Source organism: Lagopus muta, chromosome 8 (assembly GCF_023343835.1).
Source record: "Lagopus muta isolate bLagMut1 chromosome 8, bLagMut1 primary, whole genome shotgun sequence".
In the NCBI taxonomy this organism is placed as follows: domain Eukaryota; kingdom Metazoa; phylum Chordata; class Aves; order Galliformes; family Phasianidae; genus Lagopus; species Lagopus muta.
The window spans coordinates 35,283,635-35,307,717 of NC_064440.1; the positions used below are offsets into that span (position 1 = coordinate 35,283,635).

At 47.5% G+C, this 24,083-nt stretch overlaps 1 protein-coding gene and 1 long non-coding RNA gene across 5 annotated transcripts in view; both read left to right on the forward strand.

The window, feature by feature from the left end:
* The window catches only part of ASB1 (ankyrin repeat and SOCS box containing 1), a 38,475-nt gene extending 21,392 nt beyond the window's left edge, over positions 1 to 17,083 (forward strand). Inside the window, exons 1-6 of one of the 4 annotated variants that reach the window (XM_048952534.1) lie at positions 2,889 to 3,027; positions 3,149 to 3,290; positions 6,314 to 6,616; positions 10,968 to 11,353; positions 12,675 to 12,852; positions 13,470 to 17,083. In XM_048952534.1, the coding sequence (XP_048808491.1) occupies positions 2,946 to 3,027; positions 3,149 to 3,290; positions 6,314 to 6,616; positions 10,968 to 11,353; positions 12,675 to 12,808 (1,047 nt within the window). In that variant the 5' untranslated portion in view covers positions 2,889 to 2,945 and the 3' untranslated portion in view covers positions 12,809 to 12,852; positions 13,470 to 17,083. Of the gene's footprint in view, positions 1 to 2,888; positions 3,028 to 3,148; positions 3,291 to 6,313; positions 6,617 to 10,967; positions 11,354 to 12,059; positions 12,219 to 12,674 lie in introns of those variants that run through there. The other 3 variants (XM_048952535.1, XM_048952532.1, XM_048952536.1) reach the window with 3 other exon arrangements.
* A 1,011-nt stretch (positions 17,084 to 18,094) lies between these two features.
* On the forward strand, positions 18,095 to 20,466 carry LOC125697056 (uncharacterized). Its single transcript, XR_007378659.1, has 3 exons — positions 18,095 to 18,862; positions 19,084 to 19,215; positions 20,316 to 20,466. It is a non-coding gene; the product is annotated as an uncharacterized LOC125697056 (long non-coding RNA).
* The last annotated feature ends 3,617 nt before the right edge of the window (positions 20,467 to 24,083 follow it).

The following is a 24,083-nucleotide window of genomic DNA, read 5'->3' on the forward strand; positions in this document are numbered from 1 at the left end:
AAGACTGGGCAGCAATTAGAGTGACCCCCTTTCTACTACCTCCCAATGAGAACCAGTTAGGTCTTCTTGGGATGGGTTGGATTTCATGTAAATACATAAAACCATATGTAAATATGTGGATATGAGAGAAGTGAATGGTTAAACAGGAAGCATTTTCTGCAAGAACTGAGAGCCCAGAATCATGAGCAGACCAGACACTTCCTTTCCAGCTTTGCCTGTTCTATTTACCAGCCACTCTGTGCTTCTGTGAGGCTCTGCTTTGCCCATGGGGACAACATACTGCAAGTAAACACTGCTGTGCCCTCTGCTTCCTTTTATTTCCTGTCTACACTGTACCCATGACAGAAGAGGAAAAAGCTCCAAATGACACAGCCAAAAAACAAATCTCTAAAGTTGTGCTGACAAGGCCTCTCCTTACATGCCTTGAAAGGTGGCATCATGTTCTTGCTAGGAAGACACTGAAGTACCAAGGTTTCTGTCCCTTGCAGTAACTATTCCCTTGTACACACAGTGTTACAGCTTTTGGACTGAGGCCATGCATATGAAAGCCTATGGACTGATGTGCCTTTTTGCTCTGGATGGGACCCCACCTCTGGCCAGCAGTCCAGCACAATGGTCTGTAGCTGGGGAGCTCGTTAAATCTAGCCCCATCAAATCTGTGGTGACAGCAAACATGACAGCTAGCATGCTGCTCTGGTCTGTCTTGTGCTATTATCAGGCATAGCTATAGGGAACTGAGATGTACATCTAAGGTGGATTTTGAGCTCCACCTAGCCCTAGTGTCTGGTTTCCAGATCTCATCCCTTTGACTCAAAGAGATCCCAGCAGGCATTGAGTCACATTTCCAGACCAGCAGCCAATTAATTCTAGGGATGTTCCTTGGCCTCACATCTGTCTTGTCTAATGGCATAAGGACTGCAGCAGGGGAAGGTGGCAGTACTGGCCAGCATCACTGGCTTCTGAAAATCCCATCCATTCCTTTCCCCTTTGGATCTTTTACTAGGCAAGGCAAACTGGTTTGATTTGCAGATTGCACATCTCTCCCCTACATTATTCCTGCCCATATAGTAACAGTTACAGGAAACCTTATTTGCAGCCAGTCTGGCATTTGTGGACTGATGCCCTGTCACAGAGAAGCAGGAGTGGAACTCGAGGAAAGCCAGAGGGATTACCACCACTCCCTCTGGCACTGGGAATTCAGATGTGCAGGCAGATGCGTTTCCAGCACTCAGAGAGTGGCTGCGGTCCACAAGGAGTTGCTCCAACAACTGCCCTCGGAGGAAGCTGGTCTTGATGAGAGCCACATTCCTTGCAAACCTTTTGCACCTCTGCATGTCTTGCTATATCAACTGCACTTCCAAAGTGCTGTGCCTGTATGGGCACCCTACAAGCCCTCTGCTCCCTTCTAAGGGTGCACCTTTGAGCTCTGTACTTGCAAATACCTGGGGGGCGGGGGTTACACACAGTAGCAGATTTTTGGTCAGAGCCTGTTCCTGCAGATTTCCTGGTCACGTCTTCATGGCTTGCCTTTTTGCTGACAACCAGCTCCATCCATCCTCAGCACAGCTCCTCTCTCCCCAACAGCAGGAGACACAGGGAGCCATGCTGCAGGGAAAAAAGGGGAAATATGATTGCACAGAACTTTCTCTGCAGTTTGAGTGATGGGTAAACCTTATTTAACCTAAGAAAGATCCTGCAGCCCACCAGAGCAGCTTCTACCCCCTGAGCTGCGGGTGGTGGCTAAGGGCTGAACAGTGATGGCACTGCCTGTTTCCAGCACATCTCTTCTGGAAGTAGGAGTGCCCAGATCTGTGCACCAACAAATGAGCTCTGTGCTTTTGGAAAGAAACTTGAGAAGCAACCAGGGCTTGGATCCATGGTGCTGTGGGGAATGGACCAAAGGACATTTTGGCTGCTGCTGATGAGCTGGCAGAAGACAAACCTCACAGACTCCCTCAGCCCAGAGCTTCATCCTGCTGAGCTCCTCACAGCCAATCACAGAATTGTTTGAATTGGAAGGGACCTTTACATATTATCTGGTTCAAATCCCCTGTGATGAACAGGGACAGCTACAGCACAATCAGGTGCTCGGAGCCCATCCAGTCCGATCTTGGGTGCCTCCAAGAACAGGGCATCCACCTCTGGGCAACCTGTGCCAGTGCTTTACTACCCTTACTGTAAAAAAATTTCTTCCTTATATCCAGTCCATATCTCCCCATATTTTAGTTTGAAGCCATTTTCCCTTTTCCGGTCACAACAGACCCAGCTAAAGAGTCCGTCTCCTTCTTTCCTGTAGCTCCCCTTTAGATACCGAAAGACCTCTCAGGTCTCCTCGCAGCTTCTCTTCTCCATGCTGAACAGCCAACAGCTCTCTCAGCCTGTGCTCTGAGGCACAGTGGAGCATTTCTGTGCCCCTTCCCCGGACATGCTCTAACAGATGCACATCTCTCCTGTACTCAGGGCTCCCCATCTGGACGCAGTGCTGCAGGTGAGGTCTCACAGCACAGAGGGGCAGATCCCCTCCCTCCACACTGCTTTTGATGCCGCCCAGGCATCACGATGCATAGACATGATGCAAACCAGGCTGGCTTTGCGCTGTGAGGGCACAGCGGTGGCTCACGTCCAGCTGCCGTCCACCAGCACCCCCAGGTCCATTTCGGCAGGGCTGCGCTCCATCCTTACACCCCCCAGCTTGCACCGATGCCACGACCCAGGCGCAATACGCGGCGCAGCTCCACGAGGAGCTCCGGATTGCCGGCCGGGCCGAGCCGAGCGGCTCTGAAGGAGGAATCGCTCGCTGAGAGCCGCCTCCTCCGGCCGGGGAAAACCACCTTAACGCGGAGGCAGGAAGCGGCGGCGGGCACCAATCAGGCCGGGCTGGGGAAGGGAGGGCCGCGGCGGCGGCGGAGAGGAGGCCGCGATGTGAGCCGGCTGCCTGCGGGCGGATGGCCGAGGGCAGTCCTGCCGGCGGCGGGGCCGCCCCGGGGGAAGCGGCGGGCGGCCTGGGCGCTCCGGGCGGGCCCGCAGGTAACGTGAGGCGGGGGAGAGCCGCGGGGCGGCCGCGGGGAAGCTCGGAAGCTGCGGGGGTCCGGGATCCGAGCAGCCGCCCGCCGCGGCGCTCAGCCCAACGCCCCTCTCTCCAGCGCAGGTCGGAATCTGAAGGAGTGGCTGCGGGAGCAGTTCTGCGACCACCCCCTGGAGCACTGCGAGGACACCCGGCTCCACGATGCAGCCTACGTGGGGGATCTGCCCACGTTGAAGAGCTTGCTGGAGGAGGAGAGCTTCCAGAGGTGAGGAGGTGCTGAGGGAAAGACGCTGAGACCTGGAGCGTGCACAGAGAAGGGCATCGGAGCTGTGATGGTCTGCAGCACGGGTCTGATGGGGAGCGGCTGAGGGAACTGGGGTTGTTCAGTGTGGAGGAGAGGAGGCTCAGGGGAGACCTCATCGCTCTGCAACTGCCTGCAAAGAGGTTGTGGTGAGGTGGGGTCGGCCTCTTCTCCCAGATAGCAGGGGTAGGAGGAGAGCTGATGGCCTCAAGTTGCTCCAGAGGAGGTTCAGTTTGGATATTAGGAACAGTTTCTTCACAGCTGCCCACGAAGGCGATGGGGTTGCTGTCCATGGAGGTGTTCCAGACCTTTGGGGATGTGGCACTGAGACACGTAGTTAGTGGGCATGGTGGGTTGGACTTGGTGATCTTTGAGGTCTTTTCCAACATGAATGATTCTACGATTCTATGACCCTCCTGGTCCTGCACTTTGGCCGCAACAAACCCAGGCAACGCTGCGGGCTTGGAGCAGACTGACTGGAAGACTGTGTAGAGGAAATGGGCCTGGGGGTATTGATTGATGCTCGGCTGAACATGAGCCAGCAGTGTGCCCGGGTGGCCAAGAAGGCCAATGGCATCCTGGCTTGCATCAGGAACGGTGTTGCCAGCAGGAACAGGGCAGTGATTGTACCCCTGTACTCAGCTCTGGTGAGGCTCCACCTCAAGTACTGTGTCCAGTTTTGGGCCTTTCAGTGCAAGAAAGACATTGAGGCCCTGGAGTGGGTTCAAAGAAAGGCAACAAAGCTGGTGAGGGGTCTGGAGCACGGGCCTGATGAGGAGTGGCTGCAGGAGCTGGGAATGTTCAGCCTTGAGAAGAGGAGGCTCAGGAGAGACCTTATTGCTCTCTATAACTACCTGAAGAGAGGTTATAGTGAGCTGGGGGTTGGCTTCTTCTCTTGTATAACTGGTGATAGAACTAGAGGGAATGGCTTCAAGCTGCACCAGGGGAGATTTAGGCTGGAATTTTTCCTAAAGAGTGGTCAAGCACTGGAATGGGCTGCCCAGGCAGGTGGTAGAGTCTCCAACCCTGAAGGTGTTCAAGGAACGGTTGGATTTTGTGTTGAGGGACGTGGTTTAGTGAATACTATTAGTGATGGGTGGATGATTGGACTGGATGCTCTTGCAGGTCTTTTACAACCCTTGTGATTCTGTGATTCTCTCCCTCCTCCCCACAGCCTGCTCCTTTTGAACACCTTTCCCACTGACAGAAGTGCTGTGCTCTGTTTCTCCAGGAGCTGTCTGGTGGGAGGCTGCTCTGCTCACACCTGAAATCAACCCTGTGTTAGTCTCACTGGAGGCAAATCTCAGGCCACTTTGTGAACTTGCGTTGTCCATGCACAAACTGTTTTTGGATCATGATGGAAATACAATACCATGAAAATAAGAGTCTACATATAATGAGAAAAACATACAAAAGGGGTTATAATCAGTTGTAAACCTGAAACACCCTATGTTACAAAATCTACCCACTGCTTAGTCTCTGACCATGGGGATAGTTAATTAATTTTCCTGCAATATGGAGAAAAATGCTTAGAGTGCACAATGTTTACTCGCCTTAGAAACTGTCATTTCAGCAAAAATTGAGAATGAGCCAACCCGTTTTTCTGTACCTAGACAGCTCTGCTGGGCCTCTGGTCCCTTGGTCTGAGATTTTGCCTTCTTTTTTTACCATGCTGCAGGACTAGGCAGCCCTTCAAGACAGTGAGCTGACCCAGGTTTCTGCATGAAACAGCAAAGTTTGGCAGGACCTGCAGCACCATCACACAGGTGGTGGAGTGAACAGAAAAGTGTTGTCTTTAAATGCAGTCACTGAATCATTAAGAGTGGAAAAGACCTCTAGGATGAACAAATCCATCTGTTGACCATCACCATCACTAACATCGTACTGGGTGTAGGGTGGAGATGCCCAAACCTGCTAAAGAGCACTTCTACAGGGTTTCTTTTAGTCCTCTTCTGAAAACATGTTTGAAGAAAAAAAAAGGTGGTGGCATTGCTCTCTTAGCAGGTTGCCTTAAGTGCAGTGTATGAAAAGTGTTTTGTCCTGTTCTTGTTACAGAGGCCAGGACAGAATGAGCTAGAAGAGCAAATCCACCACTGCTCTGGCTAAAGGGCACTTTAGCCAGCATGCATTGGTCTTAAAGAAATCACTTTCTCTTGGCACATTGCTTCTCAAAGAGTACTTGCAGGGATTTACAGGGAGTTGGGGACTGAGGCCTGGATATTTGAGACTTATGGGTCTAACCAGATCTGGATTACTGTACTGAGTGTGACAAGTAGTACAAGTAATTTCAGAGGGGATCCAAGCAGCTTCCTGCCAGACAAGTCTTATACAATTTGAATAAAGCTCTTCTGACAATAGGCTAACAAGGATGCCAATGATCTACTTCTGCTGTTCTGTTTAACGTGGCATCTCTCTCCAAGCTAGCTCCTTTCTTGCTGCCAGGGCAGTGTTTGCACGCTTTTGAGCTTCCATGGATTTGCGTTTATGTCATTGTATGGTGCCAGGCTGAGTGTGTGGACATGCCAGCAATGTGATAGAGGTGTATGCCTGAGTTTCCATGCGTTTCTCCTCCTGTAGTTCTCTTCTGTTTTCCTGCTGCTTTGACAACCTTCTGCCACTTTTGAAGCAGCTTTAATTAAGCAGTTTTGGTCCCTGGCTCGGTCACTTCTAGTGGGGTCATCTCCCCATGGAAAGGGAGTGGAGGGAAGGGTTTCTTTGGTCATTTGGCTGAGTTTTGAGGAAGTTTGTCCCTCATTGTGCATACGAGCAGTTCCTGATACAGCAGTGCTGCACTAGAGCCCATAGTCCAGGCATGCCGTATCTGCCACAGCCTGCTGCAATGGGGACAGGCTATCAGCAGGAGCTTTTCAGAGATGCTGTAAAGCCCCCAAAATGCGGAGGGTGCTGTTTGTGCTGTCTTGTGGGGCTGGGGCAGGTGGGGTGGCAGAAGGTGACCGGAGACCTCCTGACCCCATGTTTCTCACTAGCCGGATCAATGAGAAGTCGGTGTGGTGCTGCGGCTGGCTGCCCTGCACTCCTCTGCGCATTGCTGCCACTGCTGGCCACGGCCCCTGTGTCGACTTCCTCCTGCAGAAAGGGGCTGAGATCGACCTGGTGGATGTGAAGGGGCAGACCGCCCTCTACGTGGCTGTGGTCAACGGGCACCTCGAGTGTGCCAAGATCCTGCTGGAAGCTGGAGCCGACCCCAACGGCAGCCGGCACCATCGCAGCACACCTGTCTACCATGCAGCGCGTGTGGGCCGAGCCGACATCCTCCAGGAGCTGATCAGGTGAGAAATATGTCCTGGAGTTGATCCCGATGGGGTGGAGAATGGCTTTGCCTTGCTTTTCTTCTTCCCTTGGATCTTTCCATTATGTGGCTGGGGTATCCGTTCGCTCCTCACCTGCCTGCTTGGCACAGCTGGACAAGAGGAGTGCTGTAGGGAGAAGTTCCTAAAAGGGTGTTAGGTGTCTTTCCCTTTGTTTGGGCCTGGTGACAGATCCTGTTTCTGTGTCCACAGTTCACTATTCAGTCTTGCAGGCCATCTTCCCCTCAGCTTCTGTCTTGACTGCTTGGCTCCTGTTACTACTGCCCAGTGGCCAGCTCTGCACTCCTATTGCTCATGGCATGGATCACCCAGACAACCAGAAAGCATCTTTGCTTAGTTCTGCTGCTCTGAACACATTCTGTCCTTGGGAACAAAGGCAGCACAATCTGTTCTTGGCTGCCAGGCACGTGCCCATCAGTAGGACACTCTCCATGCACCACGCCAGCAGGGAGTGGGCTCAGGGTCCAGCAGAAGGCTGTGCAAGCTTGAGTTTCCTTCCTTTGGCATGCCGTGATACTTCCTGTCTTCTAAATTGGAAGTTGTTTGTACAGGGGACCATGCTGAGCAACTATATGAGCCTTTGATGCCAAATAATAGTGGATTATAGGGGGGAAATACAGGTTGTAGAAAGGGGTAGTAAAAGAACAGAAAGTTTATTTGGATTCACAGAGAAACACTCTCCAAGGAATCCCTTCAATGGCTGTAACTGCTAGCAAATAACAGCAGAAAGGAATTTTGCTTGCGGGCAAATTAATTTTCACACAGTGCAGCTTTAAGGGAGCTGAGAAGTAGAAAGAAGGGGGGAAACTGTTCCCACTCCTGCAGACTGAGAGAAAGATGTCACATTGCCACGCGCTTGCTGGTACGGGGCTCAGCGTACGTATTGCATTCCCCAGAGCCTCCCCTGATGTCCACTAAGGCAGGGTGAAATGTAGCAAATGGTATTTCAGCACATGGAGAGCTGATGCATTGATTTATACGTCTGCTCCTCGGGATACCTTGCCAGCAATATTAAAAGCAAGATTTTGGAAAACTTTCAGGATTAAAAATTAACTGGAATTTGTCCAATGCCTTTTTATTAGATGATGTCTCTCCCAGGGCTGCTAAGCTAATACTAAATTGTCAGATTGCCCAAAATTTCAACTATCTCTGAGTATGGATTTCATAGATCTCTTCAGAGTTGCTTGCTTTAAAATGCACTCTTACGTTACAAAGCTCAGTCAGAGATTTTCAGAAATGTTGCTCTAAAGGATTTAGCAGAAGAAATGCAACAAGGAAGACGCTTTTACTGAGATATGAGAAAATATTTCAGAATATTCAGCTTGACAGAGTCTCAGTGTTCTGAAATGAAAGCCCAACCAGTCAAGCTTGCTGCAGGTGTCCAAACATCACCTGGTTCAATTTTCATAATCATAAAGCAGCACAATCAGGATCCCTGAATCCTGCCACAATTGCTGTACCAGCTAAGCAAGCAATAATTGAAATCATATCCACTCTAATAGTAAATACACACGTAGCTGTGGAATGGAGATCCATTCTGTAAGACAACTGGCAGAAATATTCGCAGTTCTGTTTCCAAGGTATAGATTACTTTCCTAACAGCTTGTTATGGGATCGACCATCGTACTGTATTTCCAGCACAACTGAGGGATGACCTCTGGATGAGAAGGTCCTTCTGCTGCACTAAAAGCAGCAAAAAAGCAATCTGGCAAATCCCACCGCTGCCTCAGACAGGTACCCGACTCTGAAACAGCAGAATTCCATGTTCTGGGGAAGTGGGGGACTGAGAACGAGAATGTTGACAGCAGTAATGAGAAGGGATTAAAGACTGAAATGAGAGTCAGACTGCTGTGTGGTCAGAACCATGGCCACAGAAGGCAGTGGCCCCATAGCCATCCTGTGAATGTCCCATAGTAGCACAAATGATCCCATTCAAATGCTTGCGTAGTCTGATTTTAAGTGATTTCTGTATCTTTAGGGAGCGCGTGTGATTGCCTGTGCAAAACAGACACGTTTTCTTATTTTGCTCTCGGTACTTCAGAAAAGCATAAAGTGATGCAAACTCAGCAAAGTGCTGTGGGATTCTCCAGAAGGTGGGAATGTCCCATTAAAGTGCAGTGAACTGGGAAGCAAAGCTCGGTGCTATGGCTATTATGACACTCTGCAGTATAATTACTGCCTAGCTCCGATTTTTTCTTGCTTTTCTCCACCCTATAGATCTCCTGACCTCTTAGCCAAGATCCTCATGCTTGGGAGATCTTGTATATTAGGGTAAAATCACCTTGTATGCCCTTTGCAGGGCAGGCAGGAAACCTCAGGCAGGTTTCCCCGGCCCTTGTTCTCCATGTGCTTAATTTAAGTGAGACGTAGAATCATCCAGCGTCCCAAGTTGGAAGGGACCCATAGGGGTCTTCACGTGCAACCTGACTATTCCTATCCTCTGAAGTGCTTGGCTAAGAATTTAATGGGTAGGGACCAGTCTCTACTGGGATCAGCAAGAGACATGCTTGCAGTGAGGAAGAATTTGTCCCCACGTGGTTTCCTTATTTGTTTTTTATTAACTGCAGAAAGGAGTATTGTGTGCTATCTAGGAAGACAGAAAATCTAGTTCTCTGAATGCTTGATTTGCAATTTTGAGAGGGGGTCTGGTGACTGGAGGAATGTTTTATTCCCCTGTGGGAAAGAAACAGGGCTTTGCTTGATCTATAATACTGCAATTAAAACTGGTTACACCTCAGGGGATTGTATTGTCTTCTTTCTTGTTCCAGCCCAAGCTGCACGTGAAGCAGATGGGGAGCTATGGTGTCCCACTCCTTGGGTGTTACCCAGCCTGGGGGAAATCAATGCTTGTTTCTGCAGTCTCTTATTTGTGCTGCATTACCATTTTTTGAATTCCATGTTTTTCTAGAGCATGACACCTGACCCTTTTGCTCTCATTTTTTTGGCCGTTTCCTTCATTTCCTCCAAAAAAAACCAACAAACCCAACATTTATTAAAAAAAAAAGGAATCAAAGCCAATACGCCCTGTTTTCTGTTCTGTTCTGTTTTCTGTTCAAACTTACAGCCACCTGTACTCCCAGAAAAAAAGTTATTCCACTGATGTTACTTTCTGTACCATGATGATGCTGATTTCCTTTGAGCTGGGCTGTAGCCTGCTTGCCCGCCTTTACACCACAGCAAGCTGGCACCTACTTTGCTTTGGCCAAAGGGCTTATGGAGCAGTTGAGAGACGTGAGCCTATGTAGCAGATATGTGAAGTATTGACTTTCCTCTGCGGTAGCGTGAGGCCTGAGCCATTTGCAAAAGACTTGAGAGGTTTTCTGTTGCAGCTTCTGGAGGTTCCTGCTTCAGTACCCAGAGTGCTGGCCAGTGATGTGTAATCTCTTATGCAATGTCTCGCATTATATATAACCTGTAAATTGAGCTATGCAGGATGGATGGGGAGAGCAGAACGTCTGACAACAGTTATTTTATATTGTTCTAGTTTCTGACACGCTTAGAGTTGGCGGGTACATCCCGTCAGCTGAGATAAACACTAGAGAAAAGGTCTTTCTTTGACTCGGATGGGATTTTTGATGGGATTTCAACCATCCAAGTTTCTTTGGGAGCGGGATTTATCATATGTGTTTCACTGCTGAGCACTGATTTCTGTTTCCATTTCCCTGCTGTTTGTGACAGGCAGATCAATTGCTTGTATTGCTTTTTGGCCTGTTTTGTACTGGTGGGGAAGTTACTTCACTGCATCTCTTCAACTGAGTCATTTGGAAACATCCCCTGCTTTCCAGCCAACCCATTAGCATCCAACATTCCATGCTGCTGGCTCAGGGCTGAGCTGTTCCTCGTGCCAAAGCTGTGCTTGGCATATCCTTCAGGAGGGTGAGGGAAGGTGTCCCTCAGCCTCCTCTGTCTCGAGCCTGGGCTATTTCTGGCAGCAGGACAGCTTTGCTTCTCGAAGATCAGACCATGCTGGATATGACATCCTTGCTTCTGTACTAAGCCTGTCCCTGGAAGAGAGGCAATTACAAAAAGGTCCCCTGAATTAACTTTGAAGGTAAATGGGTGAAACCGCATTAAGTCCATTTGCAGACACTTCTTCTTGTGAACCAACGTGGCCTTAACTTGACTTTTTTTTTTCTGTACTTTGGGGATAAGCATGGGTGGAAGATGGGTGGTGGGCTCAGATGAACCAAGGACGGGCATCCCACATGGTGCTGGTCCTCTGTGTCCTCTGCCTTCAACATTTTGTGCCCCTGGGCTGCTAGTCATGCTGATGTTGCCCTTGTTTCCAAAAGGTTACTACTCTCCCTTCTAGATATGGTGCAGATGTGGATGTGAATCACCACCTCGCTTCTCGGGTCTCCAGCCCCTCCTTGCGACCCCTCACCACACTTGTGGTCTGTCCACTATACATCAGTGCTGCCTACCACAACCTTCAGTGCTTCCGGCTGCTGCTCCAGGCTGGAGCCAACCCAGATTTTAATTGCCGTGGGCCGATCAACATCCAAGGCTTCTCTCGGGGCTCACCGGTGTGTGTGATGGATGCTGTCCTGCGGCACGGCTGTGATGCGGCGTTCATCCACCTCTTGATTGACTTTGGAGCCAACCTGAACCTGGTGAAGGTGGAGGCCTTGGAATTTGACTCCACGGGGAGGGTCAAAGTCAACCCTGAGGCTCTGCAAGTCTTCAAAGAAGCACGAGGTAAGTGGCTTTGACTTATTGTGGTGACTGGTTTTATCTAGCTCTGGATTCAGGAGAATTTCTTGGCAGTGGCAGCTCAATGACCCCCTTGTTCCCAGCTAGACTCCCTGTTTTTCTCTTGTTGCATTTTGCACTTTTCACCTTCTGATTTCCCTCTTGTATCCTTGAGCTCCCAGTGATCCCTGTCTCCTCAGCCCAGCCCATGTAATTTTACTTCTTAAAATCTTTCTCCCAGCTCTTTTCTGTTGCCTGGTGTTGTCCTCAGCTGCCTAAAGGAAGGTTAGGATGGTACCATAGCAGGGATTTGGGTCTGCAAACCACAGGCAGGTGTATCCTGTTGGACCCAGTTCTCCAGAGCTGTATGGATGTGTCCTCACTATTCTTGAGAGACCCTGTGCTCAAGGGTAGTCGTGTCTGGGCAGGCTTCTTGGGAAATAAAGATGCAGTGGTGGCAATAAATGCGGAAAAAAGGAACAAAAATGGTGGAGAATGGTGGCCAGGGCTTTGTACCAGAGTCCAAAGTGGGATTTCCCTCTTGAACTCCAGACCAGAGAAATTGAAAAGAGTTTCAGGATATGGGATTCAATTCCCAGGCTCCACCCCAAAGTTATTCAGCTTTGCACATGCCTTTTTCAAACCTGCCTGGATTTTTGCTGAAAGGAGACACAAATGCAGAGCAGGTGGTTTCCATTAAGCCTGTTTTTAGGAGGCACATGGGACTCCTTGGGTAGAACATGCTGGATAATGGAGGGATACCCAGGAGAGCCTGGGTATCCTGAATCAACATGGACGCCACCATCCTCTCATCCCTGGAGGTGGAAGAGCTCACCGTGAACTCAATGGAAGCCATCAAAGGAAATCTGTGGTAAGACCTGAGCTGAACATCAGTGCTGTTGATTCCCAGGGGATGCTTTAGTGCAAAAAGAAAGTCCACATCTTTTTAAAAATGATTGGATTAGGATAAAGTCTCTCACAGCCTCCCTTGGTGTGGATTGGGCAGTGATCTTTTGAACCCGCTCTGGCAGGAACTCGCTCTATAGTCACAACCCCTTGCAGTTGCCCTTTTTACCCTTCCAAGCTGCCTGTGTGGCAGCTGTGATCGCTCCAAATCCTTGGCCAAAAGGTTTGGCCTCTTCGTAGGGAGGATTTGTGCATACTCAGCTCTCCTGCACTGCCTTCGTGTTGCTGTGCAGGTCATAGCCTCAGCATTTGGAAGGGGTAAATGGCTCCTCCGCTGCCAACCGTAGCTCTGCACAATTTACATGCTGTTATCTTCCTCCATCTGTCCCTCAACAGTTCCTCTCTGCTTTCTTTATTGCAGGCCGCGCCCGGAGCCTGTTGTCTCTCTGCCGCATAGCTGTACGAAGAATACTTGGCAAATCTCGTCTGGATCGGATCCATATCCTTCCAGTCCCAGACCCCATTAAACAATTTTTACTTCATGAGCACAGTTAAAGGGCAACCGGCTGCTTTCTGGGACAGTTTGATTTGCTAAACGAGTGAGTTGACAAAGCCAGGTGCCAGTTCTTTGCCCCCAGAAAAATACTGGTTTGCTCATGGAATGCACATAATTCCCTGCCCCTGTGGGTTTCCCCTCCAGTTTTAGGGTGCAATGATTTTGTGTGTCTGCACTTAAGCTGCCAGTTATCTCACTGGTGATCTGCTGGCAGCAGGTCGGGCAGTGAGGTCACAAGTGTGTGTGGCTGTTACATGAGCAAACACAGTATATCCCATAGCTGTTAGCATATGTCTGTTTGTTACGACTCTACCTCTGTTATTGCTCCGTGTTACACACGCCTTGGGTCTCAGAGGCACTTTTGTGTGGCAAATGTTCCTGTACTGAAGCCTTTCATTTTCCTACAGTGTGCAAGGGAGTCTCTCCTTGCCTTGGTAAGGGGATTACAGCAGCACTGTTCTCTTTCTGCTGTCAGTACCTGGCCTTTCTCTTCCCTGTGGAGTTTGTGGTTGCTGCTGTAAAAGTAGGTATATTTTCTTCTGTCCTCTTCTGGTGTAAAATGCATCAAGTTTCCTGTCCAGTGCTGTGCATTACTTGGAGAATTGTATCCGTGTCTCTACGTGCTGCAAGGTAGCTGCTGACTTGGCTTTCTTCCTCCAGAGGCCCCGTTGCACAGATGGGAGAGTAGCAGAATGTGTAATCCTATCCCATCTGAGTCGTTTCTACAGACCACCAGACCTGCTGTGGCACGTTAGCTCTCCTTCCAGCACTGTGATGGATGAGGCAAGGGTTGGCCAGTCCTCCTGCCAACTGCCCAGGACACTGCTGTAGCACAAATGAGAAGATACAGACAGAAGAGGAAATAGTATTTTCACCTATGGAAACTGAACAGCACGGAGTTCATTGCAGGGATGATGTGATCCCCGCCGTTCAGTCACTGCTGCAGTGGTGGTGGATCAAGGACTGTGATACTCAGACGAAGCCAGAATGTGAACCTGAAAGTTTTCTAGGGTACTTTCTGGAAAAGCAATGACCAAACTCATCCATTCACTGTAAAATTGGTTTGAATGTTTGAGAATGACCAAGAATGACCAGGAGTGGAGGGGCTGCTAAATTAAATTGTTTCTTGCAGTGCTGGATAGTGGTTGATGCAATGGCTGTGAATATATCTGTGTGATTATGAAGAAAAAGATAACAAAAATTATCTGTAGACTGCCTTCTTGCTATATTCCAGTGATTGTGACCTTGCTGAAGGCCCGGTAAAGTAGCTGACAATGCAGAGCACATAGAAATTCCTACCTACCTTTAGTCCTTACCTCACATGACCAGACAGATCCACCTGACAGGCGTTTTTGTTTGATCCTGCTTCTCTCAGCACTGTGGAGAAGGGAGAAGAAAGGATTTTTTATCTTTTATCGAAGAATCAGGAGGTAGCATGATTCTGAATGAAGCAGTCCTTTATAGAGCCTATGCCAGCAGTGTTTTACCCTGAATGAGTGCTCTGCTCTTAGACACTCCTTGAATTGCTGCGCACTTCAGATCAGTTGCTGAAGGAGGGGTAAGTTGCATGTCTTTTAGTTGGAGATACCTGCTTACAAATACCTAAAGAAAGAGCAGAAAGGTGAATAGGGTGTAGCACTAGTTTATGAAATGCTTCTTTCCAGATGCGCCAGTGGCTGCAAAGTCACAGCTCAGTTCCTGGTCTTCTCACTGAGATATTTTTTGTGGTGGAGTTTGATAAGCAGCAGTGAACTTCTTTGTATGTTTTTATTATCTGCTGAAGCATCTTTCTGAGATGCTTTTGCAGGAGGAGGAAGGGCAGGAAGAAATGGAGACTCTTGATTGTTTCCTTTTATTTCTGTTCCGTGCCTGGGCCTGGAAGAGCAATCTTGTACATTGCTCTGCTCACTTATCTTAGGATAAGGAGGCAAGATTTGCATTACTGAGCATTACACTGTTGAGAAAAGGCTGAAATGTGATGGTCACACTCACTCACTGTTCAGACACTTTCAAAAATCCTCATCAGATGAGATATAATGGCAAGGCTGTGTAGCTATGGGCGTGCTTTCAAGGTGAGAAGGCAGCAGTATTGCATTGTTTCCTTTTCAGCCTTGCAGATGGTTTAGGTTTTCACCGTATGGGAGGCTAGGGCAGCCCATGAGCATTTTGCCTGGGAGTTGTGTGCCTGCTTTATGGAAGTGTTAACATGCCTAAAAGATGCAGGCAGGTTGTAAAGCCGCTTGTCACCTTGCTGGTAGAACCATAATGTTTTGCAGGAGCACGGACCAAACATATTCTCTAACCCTAGTGTACAGAGGCAGAAAATGAGGGAGGATGTCTAGAGAAAATGCCATGGCAACAGCTTCTTTGGGTCGACTTTTTCACTCCAGTTTTTACTTCTTCACATAGTTTTGCAAACCACTCACACATTAGTGCCTTTTGGGAGAAAGTAGCTGGATAGAGGTGGAAGGCACGTGCTCCTCTGGGGAGGCATAACAAACAACTCAGTGCACAGTGTAACTAGAGTGCACAGTTAAAGCTAAGCCTCTGCAGATATATCTGTTACAAGTTTCATTATAGCTGCCTTCTGTATTTGATCTGTTGACTGTTGTGCCCTTGATTGACACTGTCCTACATCCTTCCTGTGGATAGTCAGCCAGTGAAGCCTTACCCAGGCCAACAGTTGTAGCCCTCCTTCTGTGCTCCCAGCCTTGGGAGTGTGAGTTGGAAAAGCACTCTTTCCATGGGCTGTCAGGTTCTGATAGGATTCCTTTGTAGGTCCTGTTGGTTAGCTCAAGCTATGCTGAGGGTGGGGGCTTCAGCCTTGGTTAGTTCCCATTCTTTATTTATGATTTGAAGTACAGTAATCATGATGCTCTATCAGTGTGCTGAACTTTGTGCATAGGGGTGGTCCTTTTGACCTCACATCTAAGGACCATACGGGTCTCCAAATCCAACCTGTGTGGAGTTCAAAGTATTCCCCTAACAGTGAATACCTCAAGTCCCTGAGCCCTGTGGATCAAAGGATGGTTCCCACACTCTTATAGCAAACAAGCTTAAAGTTCAACAAGCACTTGGGTGTCTGCACGATCAAACCTTGGAAGTGCAGGAGGCTTTTTGCTGGACTACCCACCCATCTGTCATCTTAACTGAGGGACTGTGCCTCCTGCCAAGGTTTCAGCCTTAAACCTGAGTGGACGACCTTTTTGAGGGACTGAAGAGAGTCCAGTGCTTTAGAACAACTCACGTAACATTAAGCTGTAAGTGTGAAGGCTGCTGCTGGAGTAGTCCTTGTGGACATTTGTTGCTAGGCAACAAAAACCCAGCTTTGCCTAGATGAAATGGTTTGGTACACAGAATATCTGCAATTTCCATTGTAATGAATCTCAAATTAGATTTATGATGTCCTGCAGGGCCGCAGCACATATCCTCTGGCTGTCCCTGTCCCTTTAAACCCAGTAAACAATAGTCTTCCAGTATGAAATCTGAGTAATAATATGCATATATTATGTCTTCACACTATGTAAGTGACATTTATTTTTGCCTTAATTCAGACTTTACCATTTCCTCCTTTGTAGCAATGCATTTTTTTGTAAAAGTATTGTTTTCCATGCAGTCTGGGAGGCGTGCTCAGATAACATGAATAACAAGTGAGACATGGGAAACTGAACAGTTCTGCAGTGTGCATCTCCTCCACTGAGGAATGCCTGTTGTATTTGTGCATAATGTATGAAGTGTGCATTGTGTGGCCTTGCTGTAAGTATTGGGTGGGATGAGATTTGGAAAATGGTTAAAGAACTGAAGCAGATCTGGAATAAGCAAAGATATGCAAGAGTCTTTTTCTTGTGGGTTTTCTTCTTTGTTCTATAGGGACTTATGAGAGCAGGAGATGCTGGTAGCTGGCATAATACCCAAATGTAACTTCCTGTCGTTTGGGTGTTGTGCAAATGGCAGAATGAAATCTACCAGGTTGCAGTGTTTGTTGCTTTTTTTCCCTTTCCCTTCCCTTATTCAAATAAAGCACTTTTTACACCAAAACCAGCCTTTGAGGCGCAGCACCTCTTTAGCCCATTAAAGAAGGGGGTCTAGGAACCTGCCCAGGACAAAGCAGAGGTGACAGCCAAGAGTGTTGCTTCAAGGAACACTATTCAGTGCTCCTTTCTTTTGCCCAGGGTAGAATGATTGTGCACAGCAGTAAGATTTGATCCAAGAGCAGATAGGAGATATCTGTGGTGGGTCTGTGTGTAGCTAAATAAAGATGTTCCAGTGCAAGAGCTTGGCTGTGTGCCTAATCATTTACCTCGCCATAGGAAGAAGAAATGCTCCTACGTATTTCCTAATATTCTTAAACCTGAATTATTTCCTGGTTTTCCTACTCCAGGTCCCCTAGTTGACTCCACAGCCTGTTTTGTAGCCACTGGAGGGGGCTGGAGAACCGTGCTTCCTGCAAGTGGGTTGCAGCCAGAGGCTGAGCGGTGGTTTCCTGTACCATTGTCACCCCTGGACAGTTTGCAAGAGGGATGTGGAAACCAAATCAAACCGTAGCCCAACGGGGATATGCAGAGCAAACTGCTCTCAGGTGCATCTTCGCCACCAATCCCCATTTGCAAGCTCACATCAGCATTGCTGACCTGCCCTTTCCTTGGAATGCCATGGCAGCACCGTCACCCCAGCTGCTTTGAGCAGCCCACAGGTCTTGTCTTTCCACCTAGTCCTTCAAAGTATACTGAAGAAGGCTCTTCAGATCTCTAATTTCTGTTTCTGCTTTATTTGGGTCCCTCTCTGGAAATGTAGCCCCTCAGTTTATCCTGGCATGGAAGTATTCTGAAGGCAGTGTAATTCTTCAGAGCGTTTCAGTTCTTATAACTTGGCCTTTTCTGATATTTTCATTGGAAAACTCCCTAGAAGCTTGAGCTGCAAGCACTTCTGGTGGGTGTGGGATTGGCAGATGTAATGGGGTCCATCTGTCATACCTGGATAGTTTGCATTCTTTAGGTGGTACAAGGAGAGTTTCGGGTACTTTTCAGTACTCCTTGTAGCTGTCTCCAATCAAGGATACCAGACTTTTCTTTAGGATCCCTGCTCTTTCCACTTGGGAAGCGTTTGTCCTAGCTGATGCCAGAATTTCCTCTAAAGTCACAAAGAAGAAGAAAATGATGAAATGGTTTGGAATTGTGGTGGTGATGGATCAAAACAAAGCCAAACAAACCCTGATCTGAAATTCTAGAAATCATATCCAACCTCAGTATTGCTGCAGTTCAGAAGTGGCTCCTTCCTGTGCCCCAACATGAAGCTCGTGTTGTGGCTGTCCCAACTGGGTGCCCATAACCCTCCTGGGGAATAGGTCAGCAACTATCTCCGTGCAGCAGCTTGGAAAGAACTGGAGATTTATTGTCACTGGGGAGAGATCTAAGCTGCAAATGCCAGCCTGATAGATATGAATTGTTTAAAGGGCTGCTGGACTCAAGCCCTGAATTTGTGTGCTGTAAACATGTCCCCTCTTGGTCGTCTCTCTGGAGGAGACAGGATGAGGCTTCTGTTCACCTCTCATTGAATTTCTTATATTTCTGAGGAGAAGAGCCCATCTGAGAGCCTGCCCTTGTTTTTTATTATGTCAGTCATTGCAACTTTTTTTAGTGAATCACATTCATCAATCTTATCTCAGGATCTAATGCAGTTACTTTTCGTACAGCAGTGTGGAAGGGAAGAGGTTTTGCTTTGCACTATGAAATGCTCTAATATTTGCCCTGGGCTATGAAAACCAACCAAGGCTGCAGTAAATCTCACAGTCTCAAAGTATTTCCTCTAGTATGTGTTACTTCCATTCCCCCAGCTCCTGCTGGGGAAGCCCCTGCTTGTTTAACTTGCTTTGTTCCCTATCAGCTCCTTCAGGGTCATTTTCCAGTTTCTCTGCGTGAGCCCTCTGTCCCATGCAAAGTGTAACCTGCAAGAAAAAGAAAACCCACACAGTGTTTGAGCCTTGTGTGGAAGAAAGGAGGCTCCAGCCCTCCGAGACCATCGTTGCACCACAGAGCCCATTAATCCGTCTCCAGGTACATGCACTTCTCACTTCTTTCACCACTTTCTCCCCCTGACGCATATGTACAAGCTCTGTTTTGCACTTTTTTTCCCTTTTTTTCTTCTTCTTTTTTGTTTATTTTGTTTATGCTTTAGAGACAAATGAAACCTGCTTTTGTTTACTGGAAAGTATGCTTTATTTTCTCTTCACCGAGCATCTGGTGTTTGTAAAAGGCACAACAAATCTTTCCAACAGCAAATCATCCCGTCTGAGAATGCCTGGCCAGGAGCTCCATGTGTGCCGTGATTGTTATCCTAAAAAGGTACTAAAATGCCCAAATACTGAAAGTGCTGGCCAAGCTGGCTGCCCATCAGTGGAAAACCACAGGTAAGATGCTGGACATTCTTGTTACCTATCAAATGTATGCTTATTGAAGGCTGTGAGTTAACGGAGGGCTTGGCTAAGCCTTTGCCTGAAAGCTTTGCGCAAGACGCATTCAGAAAATATCTAGATGCATTTCAGGCAACTTGGTTAAGATGGGCCAGACAGATGGAATCAGCCATTATGTCTCCGTTCTCAGCCACCTTCTATCACTTTGAAACTGGGAAGAAAATTAAAGCCACAATGGGCAAGGTAGACCAGGACTGCCATTAGCACTGATTAATGGCTTCAAGTGTCCCCTCGGAAAGCAGCAGGATGATGTATGATCTGCACACAGCCCACTCCCTGTGGCACAGGATTTCTATAAGCTTTCCAAACATACCAGGGTGAGGTGATGCTTGCAGACACGACGTTTTCTCCGATGGCATCTTTCCACAACCATCTGAAAGCCACTAGGGGAATGTGGAAGCTGGTTTCCAGCCATAATTTGTTTGGCCAACTCTGCACTTGCCTTTAATTTTAATAATTTGGCGATATCCATTTATTTGACATCTTGCAAAGAGGGGTCTGCATTTGCTCAGAGAAAATGAGAGTTGAAGGATGGTAAAATGCCTTCATAAATTGCAAGTTAAATTAAGAAGTCGCCTTAAAAGCACTGAGCTCTTAGCCCCGTGCAGTGTCATTTATGGCATTGAGAGCTGTGGTCCCGTTTGGAGGCCCAGAATGCTAAGGAGGCACAGGAAGTGGGGTCAACTGTTTTGTGGGTGTTTCTGGCCTTTCTGAGCCCATTTTCATTAGTGGGTGGGATGTAGTAAAGGGTTCATATGTTCCTTTCATTTCTCACAGCACACGGTTTTTACCAACAAGTCTTCATTTTCACAATTTTCAGCATTTGAACATTTCATGTCCATGCAAAAGCTGTTCCTGAAAATTTTCTCTTTTATTTGATCATATCAATATTATTCTGTAACACTGTCTGTAGTGAAAACAAATTGTCATGTGATGCAATAGTGTAAGCACTTATTTTTATTATTTCTAAATTGCTACTAGCATCTGCAGCTGGGCTTTGATTGGGACAATGTTGTGATTTATTTATTTTTTTTCAGAGCATCGTTTTCTTACATTTTAGTGAAATTGTGATGATTTGAGATCACAGAATCACAGCTGTTGGAAGGGATCTCATCGAGTCCAACTCCCCTGCTAAAGCAGATACCCTACAGTAGGTCACACAGGTAGGTGTCCAGACAGGTCATGAGCATCTCCATAGGGGGAGACACTCTGGGCAACCTGTTCCAGTGTTCCGTCACCCTTACTGTAAAGAAGTTCTTCCACATGTTAGTGCAGAACTTCCTGTGCTCAAGTTTTAGGCCATTACTCCTTGTCCTACTGTTGCATACTGTTGAGAAGAGCCTGGCCTCATCCATTTGCCTCCTGCTTTCCTTTAGATATTTATAAACATGGATCAGATCTCCTCTCAGTCTTTTTATGCCCAAAAAAGTGGAGTGTATTGTTCTCACCACGTGATGAAACATGGTAAAAAACAAAAAGGAAGCCAAACATGAAATAAAATCAACCCCAACAATTCTACATGACAGTACAAAGTGCTATGTTTCACAAAATTTATATTTTTATGAAAAGGCTTTTCTTTCAAATGACTTCCTTCCATACACTTCCACTGAAAGAAATACAACGTGACGTCGCATAATGTTTTTTTTTTAATTTTATTATTATAATGAGAACTGTCTGGAGGGGCTACAGTCTTTGTGACATTGTGTAATGCTTTGTGAAGACTTCCTCACGTCTCAGCACCACCCTAGCACTTAGACACTCACCTCCAGATTCTTCTTGTTGAGCTGGAAAGGAATTTTCCTTTAAAGTAAATGTGTTGTAAGACCTTCTGTTGTTTAAGGGCATCTGAGTCCTTACTTCATCAAAGCGAGCATTAAAGCCTCCTATAAATACTACCTTGGAAAGCAGAAGTTTTCAATTACCACAACTCCTCTCCTGATATCAGTTCCTATAACGATCAGCCTCCATTAGTGCAACTTTCTTTAAGCCAAGGCACCAAAGCAGATTTCTGCTTCCCCAGAGCTGGTGGCTGCCACCTGTCTGGAGGTGGGTCATCTGCATGTTCTGGCTGCTCTTTCCCTCCCTTCTTCAGCAGTTACATGGATCTCATGGCACAGCACTGTGGCATCCTATCCAAAGTGCCCTCTGCTCAAAGCAGAACTATTTCCTATAGCCTGTCTGAACCTTGTAGGTTGAGAACTTGGCATCCTGAGATGGTCTGGTCCATCTTACCAGGAGCTGTTCTTGCAGGGAGTTCAGTGAACTTTGAGTTTAGTCTATAAGCCTTTGGTTTAGTGATAATAATAAGTATTTCATGCACTGTGGACTATGAATGATTCAAGGATGCCAGTGAAGCACATTGTGCCACTGCAAACAAGTCTAGGAAGTTTTACTGTTCCCACTGCTGGTGCATGAACCCTGTTTCTCTTTGCTCTGTACATGTGAAACTGTATGGAGAGGGGCCAAAAGAAAAGAGTGCAAATACAGATGACTTCTATAATGTTATAGCTAAAAGATAAGAAGCAAGACTGTTAAAGGACGTTTGAGCATTGAGATTTCCATAGCACTGAGAGAAGATTCATTGCCATTGTGAAGTGCCGTGGATTTGTGTTTGCTCCCCAGCGTTTAAAATGCTGCGGCTACATACTGAGTATGCACCACTCCTCTTCAAACCAGCACAGATAGCCTTGGCTCAACATGCATTGACGTGGGACCTTCTTCAGGGTCCAGCACGAATATGGACGACACCACCCTGCCATTTGGAAGAAATGATCTAACCGGCGATGCATTCGTTTCCAGCGTCTGTGCAAATGGTAAATAGGCTGGTGAAGGGGATGTCAATGGGTGTCCGCTGTGAATTTGGCTTTCTGTTTTTTCTTTTCTCTTTTATGAAAAATGAGTCACATGGCTTTGAAGTACCCGGTCTTTTTAGCATGGGTCAGATGTTGAAACATAACTAAAGATGTTAAACGGGCTAATTAAATCAGTGCATCTGGCTTGCATATCTGCAGATAGATTTCCATGGAAAATAGTTCATATGCCACGAATGTCATTAGAAGTTTAGATTACAAATCAAGTGGATCTTCTGTTCTTCCACATACCACCTTGCTTTCAAATCGGGTTTAGGCTACTAAGGGGAGCCTTGTCTGCTTGGGTGCGTGTTTGGCTCTTGAGCAGTTGGCATTTCAAGTCTAGAGCTCTGCTCTGCAGTGCAGCATCTGCTGCTCTCAGCAAGGTAACTTGAAGTTTCTAACCAGGCAACTATCCAGCATTTTGTCTTGAAGATAAAGGCTTAAAACTTCCCATTTGCCTTCTCTGTAAACAGTAACAAGACAAGGGAGAGGGCAACAAGCCTTCTGGTTTGATGTGGCTCAGACGCATGCTGAGCTCAGCAGCACATTGGTTCCATGGGAAGGTGGGAGCCAGGAAGCCTCCAGACCTGGGATGGACTCCCCATTTTCTCAGTGACTCAGGTTTTTCCTTCACGTCACCTTTTCTACTCAGATCTCCCCATGTCCCAGCTAGGTCGCTGTGGGCAAGTGCCATGTGTGCTCCTTGTGATTCATCGCTAACAGGAATGTGTGATGTTGGGATGCGGAAAGCCCACGGCTGGCGATTCATTTCCATGTAGCTAAGTGCTGACGTTGGTTTATCCCCAGTGGGGTAGGGAGAAAGGATTTTTCATGAAACTACCCCAAATGTTGAAGTCCCCACGTGTTTCAGCTATTACTCACGCTCTCTTAAAAGTAGCCTCTAAAAGAATAGGTCAGAGCCTCCCTTTATGGGAGTCAGCGTGGTCCATTGGAGGAGAAAAATCAGTTTGTACCAGAAGATTGTAATTAGTTTAGGAATTCAAAAACCCAGTGCAAATCTGGTCTCAAGCAAACACCGTTTTATTGTGAATTCTGAGACAGCGCTGCGCCTCTTGCTCTTGTTTCTGAACTGCCTTCCTACCTTCAAATTCAACAAGGTTCTGTGAATCGAGGGCCGTACAAGTCCATGGTGGTCTTGGTTCACGCTGGAAATAATCAGCATGCTGAAAGTCACCACAGGACACAAATATCCCCAGGCAGCTGTGGCTTGGGCAATGATAAACCAGTTGATAAACCAAGTGCAGAGTAGGCGGGGGATACACCCAACTTATTTGGGCCGCTGGACAGATGGGAGGCATGCAGCATCTGCTTTTTGGGTGTCTTCTGGCTTGTGGTCATTTTGTCAGCCTACATTTGAGCAGGAGCCGATCTCGGTTCTGCCAGGATCCAGGAGTTAATCCTTGTTCCATGAGAGAGCCAGAGCTCGCATCCAGCCAGTTCCCTGGGGTGCAGAGAAAGAAAGTCTCTGAGAAATAAACACAGACACAAACAAACACCAGACTTGGCATGCAGCTTTGCAGGCAATAGGAATATCTTTTAGCTTCCCGCCGAGGTAATTTGCCTGTGAGGAAGCTTTTCCACTCTGCCCCTTGGCTCCTGAGGAGGGCCTGCATGCCAAAATGCTTTGTGGCCCCTTGAGCCGCTCCTAGGCTGGGCCTCGTGCTTCTGTCTGGCCATCCCACCCTGCAGCTGCCTGGGTGCTCACTGCATTCTCACTGGGTGCTGGGGACCTGGGCTTTGCCTTTTCTTCTGCCCTGGTCTCCTGAGCATGGCACAGCGCCCACGTGGGCTGCAGTGCTCCTTGTCTTGTCTCATATGGACATGGCCTGTATGTCCTCTCATTAGTTGTGCTCCAAAGCATTTATTGAAAAGGGAATCATAGAATCATGGAATCACAGAACAACCTGGGCTGAAAAGGCCCACTGATGCTCA